The sequence below is a fragment of the Rhincodon typus genome, chromosome 31 (assembly GCF_021869965.1).
Source record: "Rhincodon typus isolate 14 chromosome 31, sRhiTyp1.1, whole genome shotgun sequence".
Taxonomy (NCBI): domain Eukaryota; kingdom Metazoa; phylum Chordata; class Chondrichthyes; order Orectolobiformes; family Rhincodontidae; genus Rhincodon; species Rhincodon typus.
This window is the reverse complement of record NC_063362.1, coordinates 3,002,586-3,026,229: the sequence shown is the minus strand read 5'-3', so window position 1 is coordinate 3,026,229 and position 23,644 is coordinate 3,002,586. Positions and strand designations below refer to the sequence as shown.

The window sequence follows — 23,644 nt, the reverse complement described above, 5'->3', positions numbered from 1 at the left end:
GCAAAACAGAGAAACAAAATAAAATATAAAACAAAATACTGAACAAAACTATAGTTCATTGGTCTTCACACTTCTTTAAATTTGCTTCATAAAATATGATTCTTAATATTTCCTACTAGAATCTATTCAAGTAAAACAAACTATTTATGATTCACTGACAGCATCTGCTAACTTTAAATATTTTACCTAAATTTAATTTTTATTCATTCACAGGATGAGGGCATCACTGGCTCGGCCAGCATTTATTGCCCATCCCTAATTGCCCAGAGGGCAGTAAAGTGTCAACCACATTGCTGTCACATGTAGGCCAGACCAGGTTTCCTTCCCTAAGGACATTAGTGAACCAGATGGGTTTTTCCTGACAATCAACAATGGATTCATTGTCATCATTAGACTCTTAATTTCAATATTTTACTGAATTCAAAATTGCACCATCTGCCATGGTGGGATTCAAACCCGGGTCCCCAGAACATTACCTGGGTCTCTGGATTAACAGTACAGTGATAACATCAGTAGGCCACTGCCTCCCCTATACTTCTAAAATACATCTAAAGTCACTTCTGGTATACGACATTTAATTTTGAATGTGGTCAGGCAGTGGGCTAGGGAAAAAGGAAGTCTATATTTTTTCAAAGGGGTATGCTCCTACATTTTAAAAAACATGAAATTATGCAGCCTCCTTCACTTGCAAACCAAGTTGATGTACTTTTAGTTTCTCAGTTAGATGCAGAAAAAAAAACTTACATAAAAAGATAGAAACTTTGCAATTGTACAAGGAATAAAAATTTGAGGTATTCCATGTGCTCTATTCTTGAATATATATCTTTATATTGAAAAGGATTGGTGTACAGATTTAGGAGAAAATACAAAACTTTTTGTCTAGCTGAAAACCATTTCCAGAACTCTTACACAAGTTGTCTTACCATAAAAAACATCCAGGTTGGAATTAGCATTACCACAGCAGCAGCACTAGTATAAAACTGCAGTTCAGGTGGTCTAGAAATGCAAACACAAAACATTTCAAATACATGGAAATGTTAGAATAATTGCAGAATAGAAGGAGGGCATTTGGTCCTTCATGTCCTTACAGTCTTTCTACAAGAGCAACTCAGTTTGACCCCTTTCCCCAATCTTTTTCGAAGTCCTGCAAACATTTGCCCCACATATAATGATTCAGTTCCATTTTGAAAGTCACTACTGAATCTGCAACACCACACAGTGCATTCCAGATCCTAACTGCTCACTGCATACCAGGTTTGCCTTATGTCACCTTTGGTTCTTTTGTCATTTCCATAAATTCAAGTCCCCTAATTGTTGATCATTCTAGCAATTTCTCCTTAAGTACTCTGTCTGGACCCTCAATTTTGAACACAATCCACAATATTGCTTTTTTTGGACATCCTACAGTATAGAAAGGCAATTGTGCTGAAGCAGCCTGGAATGCACCTTTAATTTAGCTGCCATCAATTACTAGAAAATTGCTATAAAAATTCCTATAAAAGCACTGCCCTAAAAGATTATTGAAATGGACAATTTTGGTGTAGTTTCAGAGGTGACCAATTCAACATTATACATTGCCCCAGGGTAAAACTTTTACAATTCTGTTACAGGACAAGAAAATGTTTGATGATTTGCCAGTTTCTACCACTAGGAAACAATTTCTTCCATATATGGGCCTATAATGATCAAAATGGTAAATATTTATCTGAAGAATACATTTAGTGATCAAAAATATTTGCAGCATATTTTACCTTCCGGATTTCATTTCAATTTGCACAGCCTCAGCTAAAATCCAATTAAAACCAGAAGATACAGGAGCAGATTTCGGCCATTCAGCCCATCACATCTGCTCTACCATTTGATTATGGCTGATATGTTTCTCAACCCCATTCTCCTGCCTTCTCCCTGTAACCCTTGAGCCCCTTACTAATCAAGAACCTATCCTGTCTCTGTCTTAAATACACTCAATAAGTTGGTTTCCACAGCCCTCTGCATATTGCCTTCCACAGATTCATCAAACTCTGGATGAAGAAATTACCCCTCATCTCAGTTCTAAAAGGTGGTCCCTTCCCTCAGAGGCTATGCCCTTGGTCCTAGTCGTTCCTACTAGGGGTATTTCTTCTCCACGTCCACTCTATCCAAGCCTCTCAGTATTTTGTCAGTTTCAATCAGATCCCCCACACATTCTTCTAAACTCCATCAAGTACAGTCCCAGAGAACTCAACCACTCCCCGTTTGACAAACTCTTCATCCCTGGAATCATTCTTGTAAACCTCCTCTGGACCCACTCCAATGCCACCAATCCTTCCTAGGTTACAGACAGCAAAACTGCTCACATATTTTCCAAATGTGGTCTGACCGCAGCCTTGAACTGTTGTAGCTGTATCTCTCTGCTCTTGTATTCTAGCCCTCTTGAAACGAATGCTAATATTGCATTTGCCTTCTAAACAGCCAACTGAACATGCAAGTTAACTTTAAGAGAATCATGAACTAGGTCTCCCAAGTCCCTTTGAGTTTCAGATTTCCGAAGCCTTTCCCTGTTGAGAAAATAGTCTATGCCTCTATTCTTCCGACTCAAATGTATAACCTCATTTTCCCAAACTGTATTCCATCTGCCACTTCTTTGTCCACTCGCCTATCATAGTCAAGTCCTTCTGAAACCTCCTCACTTCATCATTACCTGTCCCTCCACCTAGTTTTGTCATCTGCAAACTTAGCAATAACGGCCTCAGTTTCTTCGTCCAGATAATTAATGTACAACATCAATAGCTGTGGTCCCAACACTGACCCTGAAGAACTCCACTACTTATGGACTGCCATCCTGCAAAAGACCTCTTCATTACCACTCACTGCCTTCTGCCAGTCAGCCAATCCTTTATTCATTCCAGTACCTTGCTCTTAACACAATGGGCTCTTATCTTATTCAGCAGCCTCCTGTGCGACACTTTGTTGAAGGCTTTCTGGAAATCCAAAAAGAGATCAGGTCCACTGGCTCTCCTTTGTCTAACTTGCTCATTATCTCCTCAAAAAATTTTAATATATTTGTCAGGCGTGACCTCCCCCAAAGAAGCCACATTGACTCAGTCCTATTTCACCATGCACTTCCAAGTACTCTGCAATTTCATCCTTAATAGGGGACTCTAAAATCTTATCAATGACTGAGGCCAGGCTAACCAAACTATAGGTTCCCCAACTTCTGCCTCTTTCCCTTCTTAAACAGGGGTGTTACAGTAGCCATTTTCCTGTCCTTTAGGACCCTCCCTGACTCTAGTGATTCTAATTACGTATTCAAGACAGAGCTGGATGTGGCCATTGCGGCTAAAGGGATCAAGGGATCAAGGGATGTGGACAGAAAGCGCAAATGGGATACTGAAATTGCATAATCAGCCATGATCATATTGAAAGGTGGTGCAGGCTCAAAAGGACTGAATGGTCTACTCCTGCACCTATTCTCTATGTTTCTACAGAAGATCACAACAAATGCATCTACAATCTCCTTAGCTATCTCTTTCAGAACTCTGGGGTGTAGTCCATCTGGTCCAAGTGACTTATCCACCTTCTGACATTTCAGCTTCCCCAACATCCTCTCCTTAGTGATGGCCACTACATTCACCTCTGACCCTGACAATTGAAGTTCTTGTATTTTACTTCCTCACTTTCAAATTACTCTAAAATTTACTGAATTTACTATAATTCATGTGAGATGTTCACAGCATGTGTAATAGTATCCAGAATTTACCAGCAATTAAAAATTCAACATTCAGAATCCCTATAAAGAAAAACAAATAGTTGGGATATCCTTTAAGTCTTTCTTGCTTTGTCAAAGTTCCAGGCTACTGCCTCCATGCTGATCCTTGAAGCCCAAATTGGAAAATGCCACGTTTACATTGCTTCCTGGGAGCAGCTCATCAGGAGTTTGTTTCAAAAACATACATGGCAAATGGCGGCATAGCAGGAGTTTGACTGCAACATTAAAGGTTGGTGTGTAAATGTATCCTAAAATTTATCAATACTTGGATTTGTGGCCAATAAAGGCAAAATGCAATGCAGGGGGAATGTGAGCTCAGCTGAAGTATTTAAAGTAGCACATTCTGGCACAAGCAATCAACAGGAAGACTGAAAGAAAACACACTGGTGGGAGCAAGGCTTGGATGGTATTAGTTCGCAAATAGAGGAGGGAAAGTAAAAATGTTCAAATGTAAATAAAACTTTGATTTATTTTAATCATAATACAGGATATAGATTGAGTTACATTAAGTTAACAGTAATGATACCAAAAAGATAAAAGTGAAATGACTAACACTTACGAGAATTTATATTTGTCTCCACTAAGCAATTTTTTAGAGAAGACATTCTGTAAACTGAAAAGATTTGCATTACCACAGGTGCCACATAGCATGCTTTAATAAAACTGACATTTAATTAGATAAATTTGCAACCATTTTCGTGCCTGAAAATCTAATTTAAAATGAATATAAAGTCTCTTATAATAAGATCACACAATATTATTAATGGCTACAAATCCAGCCTTTGAATCTAAAGTCAGATTCCTGTGTGGTGTGGCAGTTACGTGGTGGATAAATTTTAGCAGTGTTCTAAGTTCCTGGCTTTCACTCATATTGCAGAATGCAAGGGAGCCAAGAATTTAGAACACTTAAATTTTGTCCACAATCACACTGCTTTGCCACCATCACCAAGACTACTCATTTCCACTTCCATTTCCACCCAATGTGTCCTTTCCTTAGTTCATCTACTGCTGAAACTATCAACCCATGTCTTTGTTTCTTGAAAATTCTGATCTACTCCTGGCCAGCTGCCCATGTTTTAGAGTGTGCAAATGCAAGGTCAAACTTTGCTGCTTGCGTCCTAATTCGCAGCAAATCCTGTTCACTAAGTCCAATGGTTGCTGGCCTACATGTATCCTGATAAAACAATGACTCAACTATAAAAACCGAAAGAACTGTGGATGCTGTAAATCAGGAACAAAGACAGAAGTTGCTGGAAAAGCTCAGGCAAGTCTGGCAGCATCTGTGAAGAAAAAAATCAGAGTTAACGTTTCGGGTCTGGTGACTCTTCCTCAGTTCAGTTCCTCAGGCACCTCATCTTCAGGTATGCCTGGTGCTGCTCCTGGCATGCCCTCTTGCACTTTCCATTGAACCAGGGTGGTTCCCCTGGCTTGATGGTAATGGTTGAGTGGGGGATATGCCGGGCCAGGAGGTTACAGATTGTGCTGGAGTACAATTCTGCTGCTGTTGATGGCAGCTAACTCATGGATGGTGAGTCTTGAGTAGCTAGATCTGTGCAAAGTCTGTCCCATTTAGCACAGTGATAGTGCCACACAACACGATGGAAGTTATTCTCGAAGTGAAGGCGGGACTTCGTTTCCACAAGGACTGTGCGATGGTCATTCTTACCGATACTATCATGGACAGATGCAACTGCAGCTGGCAGATTGGTAAGGATGCGGTCAAGTATGTTTTTCCCTCTTGTTGGCTCCCTCCCCACCTGCCGCAGACCCAGTCTAGCAGCTATGTCCTTTAGGACCCGACCAGCTCAATCAGTAGTACTGCTGCCGAGCCACTCTTGGTGGTGGACATTGAAATCCCCCACCCAGAGTACATTTTGTGCCCTTTCCATCCTCAGTGCTTCCTCCAAGTGTTGTTCAACATGGAGGGGTACGGATTCGTCAGCTGAGGGAGGACAGTATGTGGTAATCAGCAGGAGGTTTCTTTGCCCATGTTTAACGTGAAGGAATAAGACTTCATGGGGTCCGGCGTCAATGTTGAGGACTTCCAGAGCAATACCCTCCTGACTGTATACCACTGTGCCGCCCCCTTTGCTGGGTCTGTCTACCGGTGGGACAGGACATATCCAGGGATGGTGATGGTGGTGTCTGGGACATTGTCTGTAAGGTATGATTCTGTGAGTATGATGTGTCAGGTTGTTGATTGACTAGTATGTGAGACAGCTCTCTCAATTTTGGCACTAGCCTCCAGATGTTAGTGAGGAGGACTTCGCAGGGTTGACAGGGCTGTTTTTGCCGTTGTCTTTTCCAGTGCCTAGGTCGATGCCAGGTGATCCGTCCGGTTTCATTTCTTTGAGACTTTGTAGCGATTGGTACAACTGAGTGGCTTGCTAGGCCATTTCAGAGGGCAATTGAGAGTCAACCACATTGCTGTGGGTCTGGAGTCACATGTAGGCCAGACCAGGTGAGAGTGGCAGATTTCCTTCCCTGAAGGACATTAGTGAACCAGATGGTTTTTTTCTGATAATAGGCAATGATTTCATGGTGATCAGTAGATTCTTAATTCCAGACTTTTTAAAAACAAATTACTGAATTCAAATTCCACCATCTACCGTGGTGGGATTCGAACCCGGGTCCCCAGAACAATAGCTAGGTTTCTGGATTAATAGTCTTGCGATATTATCAGTAGGCCATCACTAACCCATTTTCAAAATAAAATTGAGTCAAAGCTCCAGGAACACCTTCTGGGCTGTAACTATTATTTCTCCCTCTACTGCCACAATCAAACTAGTCAGTCAGTCATCTAACTAACGTTTGAGAGATTTTGCAGCATTTATCATCGTAACACAAGCTGCACACTAGATAGGGACGACAGGCAAAATACAAATTTCTAAAATCTCAAGCCCTTTTCACCTAAATAACTGCAATTATTCTAAGGGATTTAGAAACCTCGAAACAATCCTTTGAGGAGGAGGAAATACACTAAAGAAAGAATATGTTTAGTATTTGTAAGGAATACAAAAAGTTTGCAACATCACATCCTCCATTCCAGATCCTGCACTGCTGGACCAGCAGTTCTGATCTGTAAACAGTTGTACAACAGCTAAAAACAGCACATAGCAATGAGGTCTACAAACATGTACTTCTCAAAATTAGTAATTCTTAAATGACAATGTATGTCAAAAGTACTTACCAGTCCATGATATTGGTGGACAAAGCAGCCGAGAAGCCAAGCATGTTAAAGCTGATTTCTGAGACTGTACACAATGCCAATCCACCCATTATAGGCATTAAAGACATGTTAACCCATAAACCTAGGATTACAAAGCAGAACAGGCAATGCAGTTGTACCACAACATGCAGGAAAACATCTCAATGCACTTCACAGACACTAAGCCACATAACTTCAAATTAAGAGAAATGATCAAAGGATTAGAGGTGACAAGTAAATGGTGTTATCATTGTGGCGGATCTTGGAGTGTATTGTGCTCTTTGTTAGGATTAAGAGAGACTAAAAGAGGCAAGGCTCCTGGTAAATTTCACCTATTATTAAACATTGTCTAGTAACTACATATATGACAAGGCCTAACACATGGCTTCACGTAGAACCATATCTCAGTAAACTCAATGTGATCCACACATCACTGATGATGAACACTGTCTATTTACATATTTGATCTTTACATCTCAAATGGGACCTGCACAAGTAAGAATAGGATGTGTTGCCTGTGGAAGAGCTGAAGTCGATCAAGAGTGGAGAGCATACGAATAGTTGCATGTACAGGTAACATAAGCATAGATGAGGGCTTCGTAAACAGATAAGCTAAAGCAGAGGCAAGTCCATAATGCTTGGTTAGGATCCCTGTTTAATATGAAGTAAGCTCAGGTTTTGGTGTTTGTTGTGGCTTAGTCTACAAGAATCCCAAGTACACTCCAAGTTTCAGAAACAAATTGGACAAACCTGAGTAACAAGAGAACCTATTCTCTTAACATTATTTACATAGGTAAATCAACACTAAGTGCCACAATCCTTGATTACACTGGGACAATACATTTGGCAATGTTACTATATTTTCCATTGAAACAGGATTTCTTACCCGTGTATTCTCCCAGAATAAGCCTAGACATAATTACAGTGAAGATTGGCGCTGAACTTTTTACAGTTTCTGCAAATGAAACAGCTACATTTTTTAGGCTTACCAGTCCCAAAACAACAGTAGTAAACCTGCACAATAACAAAAAAAAACAAAAATCAATGAATCCTTTTAGTGAAACGTAAAAGCAAATACAAAATGGCACAGCTATCATCATAGAAATCATGAGCAATGTAGATTTGAGAGGTAAAGCCTGACGAGTTATTACATTGAATCTGGCCATCTCATTCCCATTAGTTTCATGTTAGATTTAATAACATGTTGTACGTTCTCCGTGTCTGCGTGGGTTTCTGCCGGGTGCTCCGGTTTCCTCTCTCAGTTCAAAGATGTGCAAGTTAGGTGGATTGGCCATGCTAAATTACCCACTGTGTTCAGGAATGTGTAGGTTAGGTCCATTAGCTATGGGAAACGCAGGGTAATAGGGATAGCGTAGGGGGATGGATCTGGGTGGGATGCTCTTCGGAGGGTTGATGTGGACTTGTTGGGCTGAATGGCCTATTTCCACACTGTGGGGATTCTACAAAAACATGACATATTTAAAGTGATCAAAATATTTTATCAATTATGAAATTTGTTTGATAAAGAATTCTCAATATGCTTAATCATAATACTACCTTGGTCCTTTATTCAAACTGCTGGTTCAGAAACACTGACTCTTACCCCAATGCTGCAGGGGCAATATTAATTACAAGTACAGCCAGATTTTCTTGAAGCACGAAACATCATCTATCAGGCCATTTCCGACATTGCAATCCTGCTGCCTACCAGATGTGACATGGCAGAATGGCAGAGGCAAGTTGGACTCAGGGCCACAACGTTCAAGAGCAGGACCAAAGCTGGCAGATTAGGGGGCCCTGCTCCATTTGCTGGGATACCCGGTTGTGTGAGTGAGTGTTAGGCACCCTAGACCTCTTCTCTTCCTCTGGACATGGCTGTTTCCCACTGCTAAAGGTTACGATTTAATCCACACTTCAAACTCAATAATTTATTCACAAAAATCCATATATTTGGCTGTAGAGTTACTTCTACCATGTGCCAACAATATGCTTCAGTCCAAAACTCCTTAGAGGGGTGATCAGTAACCAGATATATTTTTGTTGTTGGTGGTGGTGGTAGTAGTGGATGTTTATGTCATGCAAATGCACAAATTCAAGTTTAAAGAATACTTTACCAGCTACTGAATTCAAAAAATGAAACCCACTGTTGAATTTTAAAAGAAGTCTCACTTTGGATGGAATATCTGAAATCTGAACTTTAAATCAGTTAAATAATAACTGACTTTTATTGACAAAGGTACTGCTACAGACACATATACTCTACACAAAGACTTTTCTCTTTTAATTAATACCCAATTATATGGCAACCAACCTGAAGTAGGTTGCTATTCTACTCTGTATACCCAAGAGTGACATACACAAATCTAAAGAACAAAACGGTCCAGAATAAAACAAAAACTGAACTGTTTGATTTATCAATTCACTTATGTTTCTCCAGCTTACCTCATTAATCCTACAAAAAACATAATCATAATGAAGTTTGATGGATATTCAGCTCGGGTTTTATGCTGATATAAACAACACGGGATGTATATTTTGAAACAACCAATCACAGTGGTTGTAAGTATTTGTACAGCACCTGAAAAAGTCAGACAAAGCAACAAATAATACCAAGAATTAGTTCAGGCACCAATTGTCAAAATTTTTGTAAATACAGCAAACTTTCTATTAACTGGCACCTATGGGACAATCGATGTCTGGATAATCAAGAGGTACGTGCAATCACAGTAAACTCTGACCAAGTGGAGCTTTGAGACATCGACATCCCTGAAAAAAAATCAATGTAAAAACATCAACACACATCCTAAAATTAATGTAAAAACACAAAATAATAGAAACCTAATGTGAGGGGATATAGATATCACTGATCACGATATTTGTAGTATATAATTTTTGCCAGTTTATCAAGAATGCCAGTTAAGACAAAGTTTGCTGTAGATTCGTTCATAGAATGTGGGTGTTTCTGGCTAGGTAGGGATGGCAGATTTCATTCCCTAAAAAGGATAGTAGTTAACCAGATGAGTTCTTTTGACAACTGACAGTAAACATGGTCCATTAGGCTAGATTTTATTTTAAATTTTTAAAGGCATTTTCACTGTCTATCCTGGTGGTATTTAAACTCATGTCCCCAGAGCATTATCCTGAGGTTCTGAATTATTAGGTATATTGTACTCCACTACACAAACTCTTCCCCTATAAGTTTAACGCTGAATTCTTGATTTAGCAGCTAAAGGCGCGTGGTAACTCAGTGGTTAGCATTGCTGCCTCACAGCACCAAGGACCCGGATTCAATTCCAGCCTTAGGCAACTGTGCAAACTCCGCACAGACATTCTCCTTCCATCTGCACGGGTTTTCTCCCATAATCCAAAGACGTGCAGGCTAGGTGGATTAGCCATGGTAAAGGCAGAATGACAGGGACAGGGTAGGGGCTGGGTTGATGTCGACTTTACAGGCTGAATGGCCTCCTTCTGCACTGTAGGAATTTGGCAGTGAAATGAATCCTGGCTAAGGGACGATTCTATATTAAAAACAGCTATCCCCATTAAAAATAAAACACTTCAGTGGTAACCAAACCATTGTCCATTACACTATATTCTTGGGTGGCTTAGAAATCTCATTTCCATAATGAATCTTTAGCACAAATACTTTTTTTATGGCTCTGACAGCAGCTGTGGAGAGAGTCAAGTTTCAAATCAATAGTCTTTCATCAAAACTCATCAACTGGAAATGTTCTATCCCCAGATACTGCCTGATCCATTGAGCATTGCCATCATTTCATGTTTTCATTTCAGATTTCTGCATCAGCAGTTTTCACTCTCACACATTATTTTACATTTTGATGACAAAGAAAACCAGAAAGAAAAAGTCACAATGGTATAATTATTCTTTCCATAAAAATAAGTCTTTTGAGATATAAGAGATCAGCATTCAAAGCAAACAGATTTGTTGCTTTGCCTCTGGCTTCACATATAATTGTAAGTTTCAAAAAAAAAATCAGCGTATAGAATATATGAAAAGAGCCTAGGACAGGGATGGAGAGCAAATTGCACTAGCATGTTTTTACAACTCTACAAAGTTATTTAGCTCAGAGTGGAGAGTGAGCCACTGTCAGGCCCAGAACTGACTGTGTGATATCAGCAATGTATTAACATTAAAGATTTTAAAGATATTTACCCAGCACTCCTGGTTCTCCTTCCAGCAAAGTCAGGATGTATTTGTTGAGGAAGAGTGTACAGAAACTGAAAAAGTACCAGAGGCTAAGATACATCATGGCCTTGACACTCCAAACTCCAGAGTTTGATTCAATGACAGTAGTCTCTGTGATGGTGATTTTTAATACATTTTCATCCGTACAGCTGTCACTTCGCGTAATTACGATCTTTTCATTCCTATTGAAAAGGGAGCAACGACCTGGAATTTTTTTTTCTTTCTGCAACTTCTCATCAGGCTTTTTCTTGTCTGGCAGAGGATGGGAACTCTCCGTCAGAGACATGCTCTGGTTAGCAGACTGCAGCTTGGTCAGTTACTAAAAGCAAATGTCTGAAATGTTCTGTAGAACAAATGGTCACCCTGCCAAGGATATAAGTGGTATAAGGCTCTGTTAATGTCAAATGAGAGAGATCTGGTCACCATCCAATTCCTGTAGTATTGATCATTTCCACCTTATTCATGCCGCAATGTCAATTCAGCAGCTAGAAAGCAAGGAAATATTTTGTTTTAAAAATTAACCAGTGAGAATATTTAGCGTACAATCTGCTTTTTATAAAAATTGCCTGTGTTCTTGCTTTTGCTAATATACTAAAACATTTAAATCCAAACAGGTAAAGAACTAAAGAAATCGCATTACCTGGATGATTTTGATAGCTTTCTTGTCATGTCATAGATCAAGAAAGTTTGCTAAAGAACACTTATCCCTGTTAAAACTAGTGGGTTGAAAATTTCATGAACCTTTTTCTCCACAGAGATGGTTGTGGAAGAAAAACATAAGCAATAGAAACAAGAGTATGGAACTCCTGGAGACAAATGTCTCCAATCTTCATTGGGCATGGCCTCATTCTTCATTCTCCTGATACTGATATTGCTTTGTTATTTCCCTGCCTATCGGAGGTACACACTGTGCAGAACCCTGACCAGAATTTCCCAGTATCCCAAACTGGACGACGAGTATGGTGTCAACCTACTAATTTGTCACCTACCATCAAATTCAGCCAGAAGGCATACTGTCATCTCAAGCAGTTTCACAACCCAAAAACAAACCCAACATCAGTTCCTGACATACACAGCAAAATTCAGACTGTTACTAGGAGTACTCTTGCCACAAGAGTCAAAAGATTCTAAATTCAAGTCTCATTCCAGGACTTGAGAACAAAAATTTAGGTTGACACTCCAGTCTAGTACTGAGGGAGTGCTGTACTGTCAGAGAGACTTTTCAGCTGAAAATGATAGTTATAAATCATTCCATGGTTACTTCATTATTTTGAAGAGCATCAGGGGCGTTGTCCTGGTATCGTGATCAACATTTTCCCTCAATCAACATCATTAAAAACAGATTACTTGGTCATTATCGCATTCCTGAACATGGGATCTTCCTGTGTCCAAACTGTCATGCTTCCTATATTAAAACAGCGATTACAGTTCAAAGTACTTAACTGACTGTGATCCTGAAAGGCATTACATAAAAGGCAAGTCTTAATTTTTTTCAATACATCTCCTGAACAGACATTCCAAGACAGAGCACAGCATCAGAAATCTTTCATCCCTTCCCGGGATTTTTGAATGTCAACATGACACTAAAACATCTGCTGGACCACAGTCATTGCTCAGTCCTATGCAGGATCAGCACTGCATTATACCTAACCGTCTGATACAGATTTCATCAGTAGAGAAACAGCACCAGAAAATAAAATCAACAATAAACAAAATATGCTGTTGCAGAACAATCCTAATTTTCAACTTCTGTATGTTATTGTGGAACCAGTTCTAGTTTTGATCTGAAGAAAGTAGAAATATGTTCTGTAAAGACATATGGTATTTACACTGATCACATCTGATGAAAAATGCACATATATTTATAAATATGAGATTGTATTTACAATAAAGAGTCACTCATCCCACTGTCATGCTCTCAGGTCGATTTTTTTCCCCCTCCCACTTATGTTTCAGTGCAATCCTGGGATCTGCAGCTCAGGTAGAGGTAGCCTATTGACTTTGGAATTTTGGTATCCTGAGTGAATAAGTAAGCAATGCATAAGTCGTACAGGACTGGGTGGGTGGGATAACAGGGAAAGTTGCAAGAGGTATTAAGAGTGTTAAACCATGAGCCTCGGTGGGTGGTTAAAGTTGGGTGCAGTTACAGAGATACAGCGTGTGAGGGAGCAGAGAGATGGTGGCACATACCCTGACAGAGCATAGAAGCTCAATTGATCTTATTGCGGCATGGCTGAGCATTTCTCTGGATCATGGAGACTGCCCAGATAGTAACCTCAGACTAAACTGGCATGGTCTGGCAAGGTTGCTCCTCTACTAGGCCTAGGGGAAAGAGCAGAGCTCTCCTTTGTATCAAGTCAGCAAGGTCCACAAAGGAGGGTGCCAAATTTCTCCATCTCAATGTTCAGGAAATGGGATGAACTACGTAGGGCAGCTCTGGTCTGACAGTGCTTTACTGGTGCACAACAGCGCTTTAATTATAGCACCAACAGCAGGAGTCCCAGAATATGGAATTCCAACACTGGAAAGTACTTCTGCCTTACTAACACTTCACACCTCTCTGATGAGGTGATTTTAGGAAGATAATGTGAGAAATTTGCCCGAAACCCTTCATGAAATTTATTAAACATGACAGCTAATTTCTGCAAAGAGTCAGGCGTCTGTTTCTGATGCTGACCAGACAAAAAACTACCTACTTACCCAGCTCTGGCTTTTTAGGTTAAACATTTGATGGAGGATCCTGCAGAATTCCTTCAGCAGATGAAACCTCAGAGGGAGCAGCAAAGTGAATCTGTGTAACAGTCATATCACCTTTTTATTGCATTCATAGAGTCATACAGCACGGAAACAGACCTTTGGGTCCAATTTGCTCATGCCGACCAAGTTTCCCAAACTAGTGCCAACTGTCTGCATTTAGCCAATATCCTTCCAAACACTTCTTATTCATATACTTATCCAAATGACTTTTAAACATTGTAACTGTACACGCATCTAACATGCCCTCTGGAAGTTCATTCCACAGACAAACAATTTGTTGTGTGAAAAAACACCCTCCTGTCTTTTTAAAATCTTTCTTCCTCTCACCTTTAAAACATGCCCCACCCTAGGGAAAAAACACCTGCCATTCACGTTATCTCTACCCCTCATGATTTTTACAAACCTCTATACCATCATCCCTCAAACTCCTATATTCTAGTGAAAAAAGTCCCAGCCCATCCAGCCTCTCCTTATAACTCAAACCCTCCATTCCTGGCAACACCCTGGCAAATCTCTTCTGAACTCTCTCCAGCTTAATAATATCCTTTCTAGAACAGGGCGACCAGAACTGGATACAGTACTCCATAATAGGCCTCAACAATGTCCTATACAACCTCACATGATGCCCCAACTTCCTTACTCAAAGGTCTGAGCAATGAAGGTGAGCATGCTATATGCCTTCTTAACCACCTTATCCATACGTGATGCAAACTTTAAAGAATTATGTACCTGCACGTCCAGGTCTCTGTTCTACAACAATATCCAAGGACCTACTTTTAATTGTGTAAGTCATGCCCGTATTTGTTTTACCAAATGCAATACCTCACATTTACCCAAATTAAACTCCATCAGCTACTCTTCAGCCCAGTGACCCAGTTGATCTCTTTATAATCTTAGATAACCTCCTTCACTGTCCACTACACCGCAAACTTACCAACAATTCCTTCTACACTCTCATCTAAATCATTATTACAAATTCAAAACAAAAATGAACCTTGCACCAATCCCTGTGGAAACTTTATTAATTAGTCTACCATGCTGAACCTTGTCAAAAGCTTTAATAAAGTGTGAGTAAACAATGTCTACTTTCTCAAAAACTCAATCAAGTTTGTGAGATATGATTTCCTTCTCACAAAACCATGCCAACTGTCACGAATCATTCCTTGCCTCTCCAAAAACATATAAATCCTATCTTTCAGAATCCCCTCCAACAACTTACCTGCCACCAAAGTCAGACTCACAGATCTACAGGTGCCAGGCTTCTCCTTACAGCTCTTCTTAAACAAAGGCACAACATCAGCCACTCTCCAGTCATTCAGGACCTCTGACACTATGCTATGATACAGATGATACAAATATTTCCTCCCAAACTTCCCACAATGTCCTATGACCCACTAGATCAAGTTCCAGCGGTTTACTCACCTTTATACTTTCTAATACCTCCAGCACTTACTCCTCTGGTATGTGAACTGTTTTCAAAACAACAATATTTAGTTCCTGAATTCTCCAGCCTCCATTTCTTTCTCCAAAATAAAAGCTAACAAAATATCCATTTCATATCTCTCCCTTATTCTGAGATTCAACACAAAGATGACCTCTTTGACTTTAAGGGGCCTTACTCTATCTTTAGTTTCTCTCTTGGTCTTAATGTATTTGTAGAATCTTCTCACCAACATTTTCATTTTGGAAACCCCTGCACAATCCTGGTAGAGTTCAGCCAGAATCTGCAGCGAGCTTTGCTCGGGATAATCACTCATGCTCCCCATAATAATATGCCATCTTCTACTGTGATCTGGTCTCTTCACGTCCAAAAAGGTTTCAATTCTGGTTGCAATGGCCCTTTGGCTTCCCTCCATCACCACTGTTTCAGTTTTGCTAGGACTTGATCTTTATGCATCCAAAGTCTAATATTGTCAGCTGTGACTGGAAGTGTGTCCAGCAGGTGGTAAAGGCGGCAAAAGGTACTTGCCCTTCATTGTGACAGGTTGAGTACAGGAGCAGGGATGTGTTGTTACAGTTGTACAAGGCCTTGGTGAGACCACAGCTGGAATAGTGTGTGCAGTTTTGGTCTCCGTTTCCGTGGAAGAATACTCTTGCTCGAGGGAGCGCAATGAAGGTTTATCAGGCTGATTCCAGGGATGGTGGGTCCTATGTATGAGGAGACATTGACTAGGTTGGGATTATTTTTGCTGGAGTTCAGATAACTGAGGGGTGAGGTGGCAGGGGTGGAATCTCAGAGAATTATAAAATTCTAACAGGGCTGGACAGAGTAGATGCAGGGAGGATGTTCCCGATGGTGGGTGTGTCCAGAACCAGAAGTCAAAGTATGAGGATTCAGGGTAGACCATTTACAATGGAGATCAAGAGACAAAGAGTGGTGAGCCTGTGGAATTCATTACCACAGGAAGTAGTTGATGCCAAAATATTGACTGTATTAAAGAGATAACTAGACATAGCACTTGGGGCGAATGGGATCAAAGGTTATGGGGAGAAAGCAGGATTAGGCTATTGAGTTGTACTATAAGCCATGATCGTGAAGAATGGCAGAGCAGCCTCGAAGGGCCGAATGGCCTCCTCTTATTCCTATCTTCTATGTCTATGTTTCAGAAGTTTCAAAACCAGTATGGACTCTTCTGGTGGCGGAACTACTAGTGGTGTGTCTGCCAGCAGGAGGTGGCTCAATGCATCCACATTCGCTACTTGGCCTCCCGGACGGTGCTGAAAGGTATGGCTTGGCTATGCAACCATTTCCAAGGTGGATCCTTTTTTTAAGAAGTTGATGCAAAGGTTCCAGGATGGGGGCCAGATTATGTACGAATTTTCCTTAATAGTTCACCAGCTCAAGGAAAGACCCAAGCTCTGGGACAGATGTGGTAGCCAGGGCACCTTTGATCACCCTCACTTTATCTTCCAACAGGTGTAACGCAGTCTTGTTGACTCTGTAGCCCAAGAAGATTAATTGGGGTGCCAGAACACATTTTCCCTTCTAATGCGTACACCCACCTAGAAGAACCATCTAAGGACTATGTCCAAGTTCTCCAACCCTCCTTACTGGTCTTCCCTGTTATTTGCACGTCATTTAGATAAATGGTGACCTGGGATAGACTTTGTAAAATGTTATCCATCATCCACTGAAAAATAGCACAAGCAGACGATATCCCAAATGGCAATCTTGTATGTTGGTACAAACTATGATGGGTATTAATTGTAACATACGTCTGGGAATCCTCATCCAACTGCAACTGCAAGTATGCATGGCTCATGTCCAGCTTCATAAAGGACAGGCCTCCCTGCCAGCTCTGCATATAAATCTCTGTGAGGGACTGTGTATTTATCCAGCTGCGAAAAATAGTTTACCATTGGTTTAAAATCCCCACAAAGGTGAACCGACCTGTCAGCCATCACAATCGGTACGAGCAGTATAACTGGTTTAATGATTCCTTTGCTTGCCGCCCTCCTGATTTCTGCCTCTACTTTTGCCTCAAGTGGCACTGGAAAAGCCTTGCAGAATCGTAGAATTGTTTCCTGGTCAACATGCAAGGTGGCCTTATTTGCTGTCATATTCTGGTAAATAAAACCAGAAGATTGGCCTAAGCAATCAACCCTTCAAGCTAGCTCCACCAATCAACGGGATCATGGGTGATTGGACTTTCTTCACGTCCACTTTCCTGCACTTTTCCCAGAACCCTGAATTCCCCAACTGATCAAAAATCTATCTCACCCTTAAACAAACACAAGAACTCTGCCCCCACAGCCTTCTGTGCCAAAGGAGTTCCAAAGATTCTCAACTCTGAGTCAAAATTCTTCATTTCAGTCAAAATTGGTGCCACTTTATTCTGACACTATGCTTTTTGGTCCTAGAGTCTCCCATGAGGGGTAACATCCTGTCAGCACTTACCGTGTCATGGCCTTTAAGAATTCTGCATATTTCAATGAGATCACCTCTCATTCTTCTAAACTCTGGTGAGTAGAGTGCCAACCCGTTTAGCTTTTGCTCATAATATAATTCCTCCATAGCAGGGATTAGCTTCAACAAGGCTGGTTGAGTATAAACACTAAATGTTGGAAATAGATTCATATCAACTGACATCTGAAGATGAAAGGCAAGTTGTGACTTGTTTTGGACGTGACCTGCTGTATTATCACTAGTCTGTAAACTACAATACTCCAGCATTTCTTTGTAACTTAATGGATTAATATTCTAGTGATAATGCCACTAGAACCATTGCCTCTCCACCTGTTAATTGTCAGTTTTTGCACTAAGTACCTCTATCCGATTTCTGCAATAATTCCACTTTCCTGGCTATGGTCAATGAATTGTGCTTCCTTCTTGCATGGCTACCCATGTGTACCTGCTGGCTTTTATTTTTATTCACATGATTGTTTTAAATTTATTAATCTGCATCACGGGTGTAAAGACTTTTTTTTAAACCTGCATTTCATTATCCTTTTCATTGCTGTTGGAATCAGGTTGACTGCTCTCTTGCATGTCAGATGGATCAGTCTTAGTTGGTTCAGGTCAGTTCAAGGGTCACTACTATTCAGTACTCGGCAATTCCCTGCATTTTTCTAAGTAATTTGGGTGGGAACAAGGCTCACTGCACTGTGGGTAAGAAACATCTGGTGTTTGGACAATGCTGGCTTTTGAATAGACCGATGTGAGAAAGTGTATCTGTACTAGAGACATAATATCAAAAACCATATGCAGTGTGGCGGAAGATTGTTAATGGCCCAAAGTTTCCAGGTTCTGGATCAAAAGAGATCAGATGTATGACTAGAGATGGGCACCGGGACCCTGCAGAAATCCCAGCGCACTGACTTTGTGAGCATTCCTGGGAAGTCTAAACATCCAATGTCAATTCTCCTTCTCGCTGAGACCTTGCGAAAAATTGTCTGTGGCTGAGTTATGAATTAGTGACTTCAGATAATCCTAACTTACTTATTTGGGCAGTTACTTAGGAAATGTTAGAAAAATAACATTCTAACTCCTAGGTACAGCAGATCTGATATCTCAGACATCCACCCAATTGCCTCGCAAACCCATCCCTCACCCCAAAGCCCTGACTCCTTTCCCCAAACTCATCACCCTAAACACTTACTCACTCACTTCACTGTTCCTACCCAACTACCTTACCTACCCCAGCCACATGTACACCTAAAATTCAATCATTCACTAACAAAGAGAAGATTTGTGACAAGTAGGTTACCTAAGTGGGCAAACAGTTGGCAAATAGGGTATAATGTGTGGAAATGTGCAGTTGCTCATTTTAGAAGGGAGAACAAAAGAACAGTATTATTTAAATGGGGAAAACTGCAGAAAGCTGGAGGTAAATTGGGAAGGCATATTTTTTATGAAGAGCTGGACAAACGATATATTATGCATTCCCAGCCCTGCCAAAACAGCAACAAAATGCGGACAAGTAACACTGAACACAAAATACACAATGGTAAACCGGGGAATACAGACCCCATGGCATTCCCCAAACAGCCAGCAACATTCCACTTGCTCAGCCTCTTCTGTGACCTGATTCCAACACTCAGCTGCCTACTAAATGCCTGGAACTTCTGCTGTTGTTCCAACAACACACAACTGTCCACATGTTCTTGACTCCTCATTGAGTCCCTCACAGAATGTTTGCAGTACAGCTAAAAGCAGATCTTCTAACTGCTACTCTGCTCACTATCTTTTCTAATTGCCTGTAGCCTTTAAAATTTCTCTTCAGAGATCCACAAACTGTTTAGAGTAACCTATTGAAAACTTTAAAACAAGCCCTTTGCTATTGCTCGACAGAATTTTGTAACAGCCCAATAATAACATCCTTGAGAGTATGAGAACCCTGAAGGTTACATTCCCACAGAATGCTGGATATGGATTCCATCACACAGCTATAAGTTGAATCAATAAGTTTACCAAGTTAATTGCTGCTGAAAACCTTTCTGGGTTACCTGCATGCTTTGTACCAGGAGGCAGCTACAGCCCTTAGATCTGATTAATTCAGTGTTCGGGGACAGGAGAGTGAGACTGCAAGTAAGGCAACACATACAGGAGGAGCACAGGAGCTTTAGACTTTGCAACTGTCCAACAGATTGAGGCTCTTCAAGTTTGTTTGGATGACAGACAGAGAGAGGAGCTACAGATTGGGTGAGCCAACTGACCACAGCATCATGGTGCAGAAAGCAATTCATGAAGGGAGAGCAAAAAAGGCAGGCAGTGGTCACAGGGGGCTTGACAATATTATCTGCACCAATGAGTAAGAGTCCAGAAGGCTCTGTTGCCTGCTGGTGCCAGGGTTCAGGACATCTACACAGGGCTGGAGGGGATCTTACAGCAAGGGGGAAGGGGATATAGTTGTCATGGTCTATCAGTACAAAATGACATAGGCAGGACAAAAGAAAGGGGTTCTGCAGCGTCAGTGTAAGGGTCTGGGCATCAAGTTATGAAAAAAAAATCTCAGAAGGTAATAATCTCTGGATTATTACTCGAGTCATGTTCTGGTTCTAGCACCAGTGCTGTGTAAAGTGGGATCTATAATGTTGGGACAGTCTAAACTTTACTATTCTTGGGCCAGTGTTCTAGTGAGTCACATAACTGAGGAAGGACAGAAGGTTTTCATCAAAATATATGGGCAAAGTTTCAAACTTGGGAAGGTGTGGCAAATTAAGAGGAGAAACAATGTATTGGAGTAAAGTATTAATCAGGGAAATGATAAACTGACTGACTGAAAGGAGCTGAGAGAACAAATCTCCGTACATCACTTGGCAAGCCTAGAAGTTACAAAACTAAAAGGACATATAGGATGCATGTAGCATTCAAAACAAAACAAAATGAACCAAGGGCACAAATATAAATAAATATGCATGATCTGCTAGCTACTACAGAGACACAGCTGCAGAATGACATGGATTGGAATATGAATACTGAAGTGTATGTGAGATTTAGGAAGGCAGGAAGCTAGAAAAAGATGGAGGAATGGCTCTAACAATTAATTATGGTATTACCACAAGAGAGAGATGATCTGAGCTTGGAAAGGCAGGACACAGAAGTGATTGGGGCAGAAATACAAAATGCTAAAGGCAAGAAATCACTTGAGGGCAAGCTGAGCATAAAGGAGGGGAAAACAGAATTATAATGGGAGCTCGTCAGAAAGGTACTCTAATAATCACAGGGGATTTTAACTTACATTTGGACCTGAAAAATCAAATGGGTAGCAGTAGCCTAGATGAGGTGTTAACAGAATATTTTCAGAATTGTTTCTTAGAACAGCACATTCTGGAACCAACTAGAGACCAGATATTGGGCAAAGAGATAGGATCAATCAATTACATCATAATGAAGGCATCTCTAGGTAACTGCAATCATAATTTTACATTCAGCTTGTTGGACAGAAAAGTGAAATCAAGACTACTATTTTATAATTGCCTTCACTTAAGTTTAAAGGCATGAAAGCAGAGTTACCTAAAGTGGACTGGCAAACTGAGTTAATGGATTAGGGAATAGAGACGCAGTGGCAAACATTTCAAGGATATTTAAAAATATTCAGAATAGGTACAGTCCAACAATAAAGAACATTCCCGAGGGGAAGACCAACTATCCGTGGTCAATGAAAAGTTAAATATAATATCAAATTTGAAGAAATGCATATAATTTCACAAGACAGGTGACAGGGGTAAATATTGGACAGAATACAAAAAGCAGCAAAGAATAACTAAAAAACGTCTAAGGGAGAGCTTGCAGTGGCCGTAGGAGTTTAATTTGGACAAATGTGAGGTGTTGCATTTTGGTAAGGCAAATCAAGGCAGGACTTATACACTGAATGATAGGTTCCTGGGGAGTGTTGCCAAACAAAGTAACCTTTGAGTGCAGGTTCATAGTTTCTTGAAGCTGGAGTCACTGGTAGACAAGGTCGTGAAGTAGGCGTTTGGCATGCTTGCCTTTATTGGTCAGAGTATGAGTATAGGAGTTGGGGCGTGGACAGGGTGGTTAGCCAAGGTCTATTTCCTAGGGTAAGAGAGTCTAAAACTAGAGGGCATAGGTTTAAGGTGAGAGGGGAAAAAGTTTTTAAAAAGGGTCTAAGAGCAGCTTTTTCACGCAGAGGGTGACACATGTATAGGATGAGCTGCATGAGGAAGTGGTGGAGGCTGATACAATTAGAACATTTAAAATGCATCTGGATGGGTACATGATTAGGAAAGGTTCACAGCGATATGGACCAAATGCTGCCAAATGGGACTAGATCAGTTTAGGATATCTGGTCGGCATGGACGGGTTGGACCGAAGGGTCTGTTTCCATGCTGTACAGCTCTATGACTATATACAAGAGAAAGTAGCTAGAAATATATAAACAAATACTAAGAGTTTCTATAGATACTTAAAAAAATGAAGTGACCACTGATCCTGTAGAAATGGAGTCTAGGGAATTAATAACGGAAAATAAGGAGATGGCAGATGAATCAATGGGAAGGAAGTGCCACAGTTGTAATGTTAGTGGACTCAATCTAGAATTCCAGTCACTGTTCCGAGGACACGGGTTTTATTTTAAAAAATTGTTTAAAAATATCTAAAATAAAAGAAGTTCTATTTAAATTTGTTAATAACACAAAGGTAGGAAACTAAGTACACTACAGAGGGATATGGATAAGTTAAATGGAATATCGTTAAGTGATTATGCCAAGATCTGGCAAATGCAACGTAATGTAGGAAAATGTGAAATTGTCCATTTTGGCAGGAAGAATAACAAAGAAGCATGTCAGCTAAATAGCAAGCGACTGCAGAGTTCTACGATGCAAAGGGATCTAGGTGTACAAGTAAATGAATTGCAACAAGTTAGTGTGTAGGTACAGCAAGTAACTTGGAAAGCTTTGTGATGGGAATTGAATATAATGGTAGGAAGGTTATGTTCCAGTTATACGCCATTGGTGAAACCACATCTGAAGTATTGTGTACAGTACTGGTCGTCTTATTTAAGCAAAGATGTAAATATCTTGGAAGCAATTCAAAGAAAATTTACTAAAGTGTTACCAGGAATGGCTGGGTTATATCACGAGGATGGGTTAGGTTTGTGTCTGCTAGAGTTTAGAAGAGCACAAGGTGACTTGATTGAAACATATAAACGATGACTTGGACTTCACTGGGCTCAGCACAGATAGGGCAGAGATGTTTGAACTCAGAGAGAACAAAAGACTCTTACAAAATATAGCTAGGCTAATATTTAGCTATATTCTGTACTTGGGATCAGGATATATTCTTGCTAGAGTGTAGGGTACCTTTACTGATCCAATTAAAATTATTCAAGTAGAAACCCAGAGGCTTGAATTCAAACATTTTCTTCAATTTCCAAAAGCCTTGAAATTCCATGAACATTGGACAGCATCTTGCAGTTCACATAATTATTACAGTGCAGAATGGGGCCATGTCATATCTGTCCCCTCATGTCTGTCTCACTCTCCAAAAGGAGCATCTCACTCAGTGCCATTCTCCTTTATCTCCCATAACCTTGCATAATGCTCCTTTTCAAATAACCTTTTATTTCTTAATAGAAACCAAAAGAACTGCAGATGCTGTAAATCAGGAACAAAAACAAAGTTGCTGGAAAAGCTCAGCAGGTCTGGCAGCATCTGTGGAGGAGAAAACAGAGTTAACGTTTCGGGTCCGGTGACCCTTCCTCAGAACCTTTGGATCACCGGACCCAAAACGTTAACTCTGTTTTTTCCTTCACAATGCTGC

General features: G+C 40.5%; 1 protein-coding gene across 3 annotated transcripts in view; it reads right to left on the bottom strand.

The window, feature by feature from the left end:
• Nucleotides 1-23,644, bottom strand: part of slc35e2b (solute carrier family 35 member E2B) — a 40,286-nt gene that overhangs the window by 7,839 nt on the left and 8,803 nt on the right. For all 3 annotated transcript variants that reach the window (XR_007265262.1, XM_048614923.1, XM_048614922.1), the window contains 6 exons: nucleotides 11,131-11,648; nucleotides 9,399-9,534; nucleotides 7,843-7,970; nucleotides 6,939-7,059; nucleotides 4,308-4,361; nucleotides 924-996 (listed from right to left, as the gene is read on the bottom strand). Coding sequence is in view for 2 of the 3 variants with exons in the window: in XM_048614923.1 (XP_048470880.1) it covers nucleotides 924-996; nucleotides 4,308-4,361; nucleotides 6,939-7,059; nucleotides 7,843-7,970; nucleotides 9,399-9,534; nucleotides 11,131-11,449 (831 nt within the window). In the remaining variant the exon portion in view is untranslated. The remainder of the gene's footprint in view (nucleotides 1-923; nucleotides 997-4,307; nucleotides 4,362-6,938; nucleotides 7,060-7,842; nucleotides 7,971-9,398; nucleotides 9,535-11,130; nucleotides 11,649-23,644) is intronic.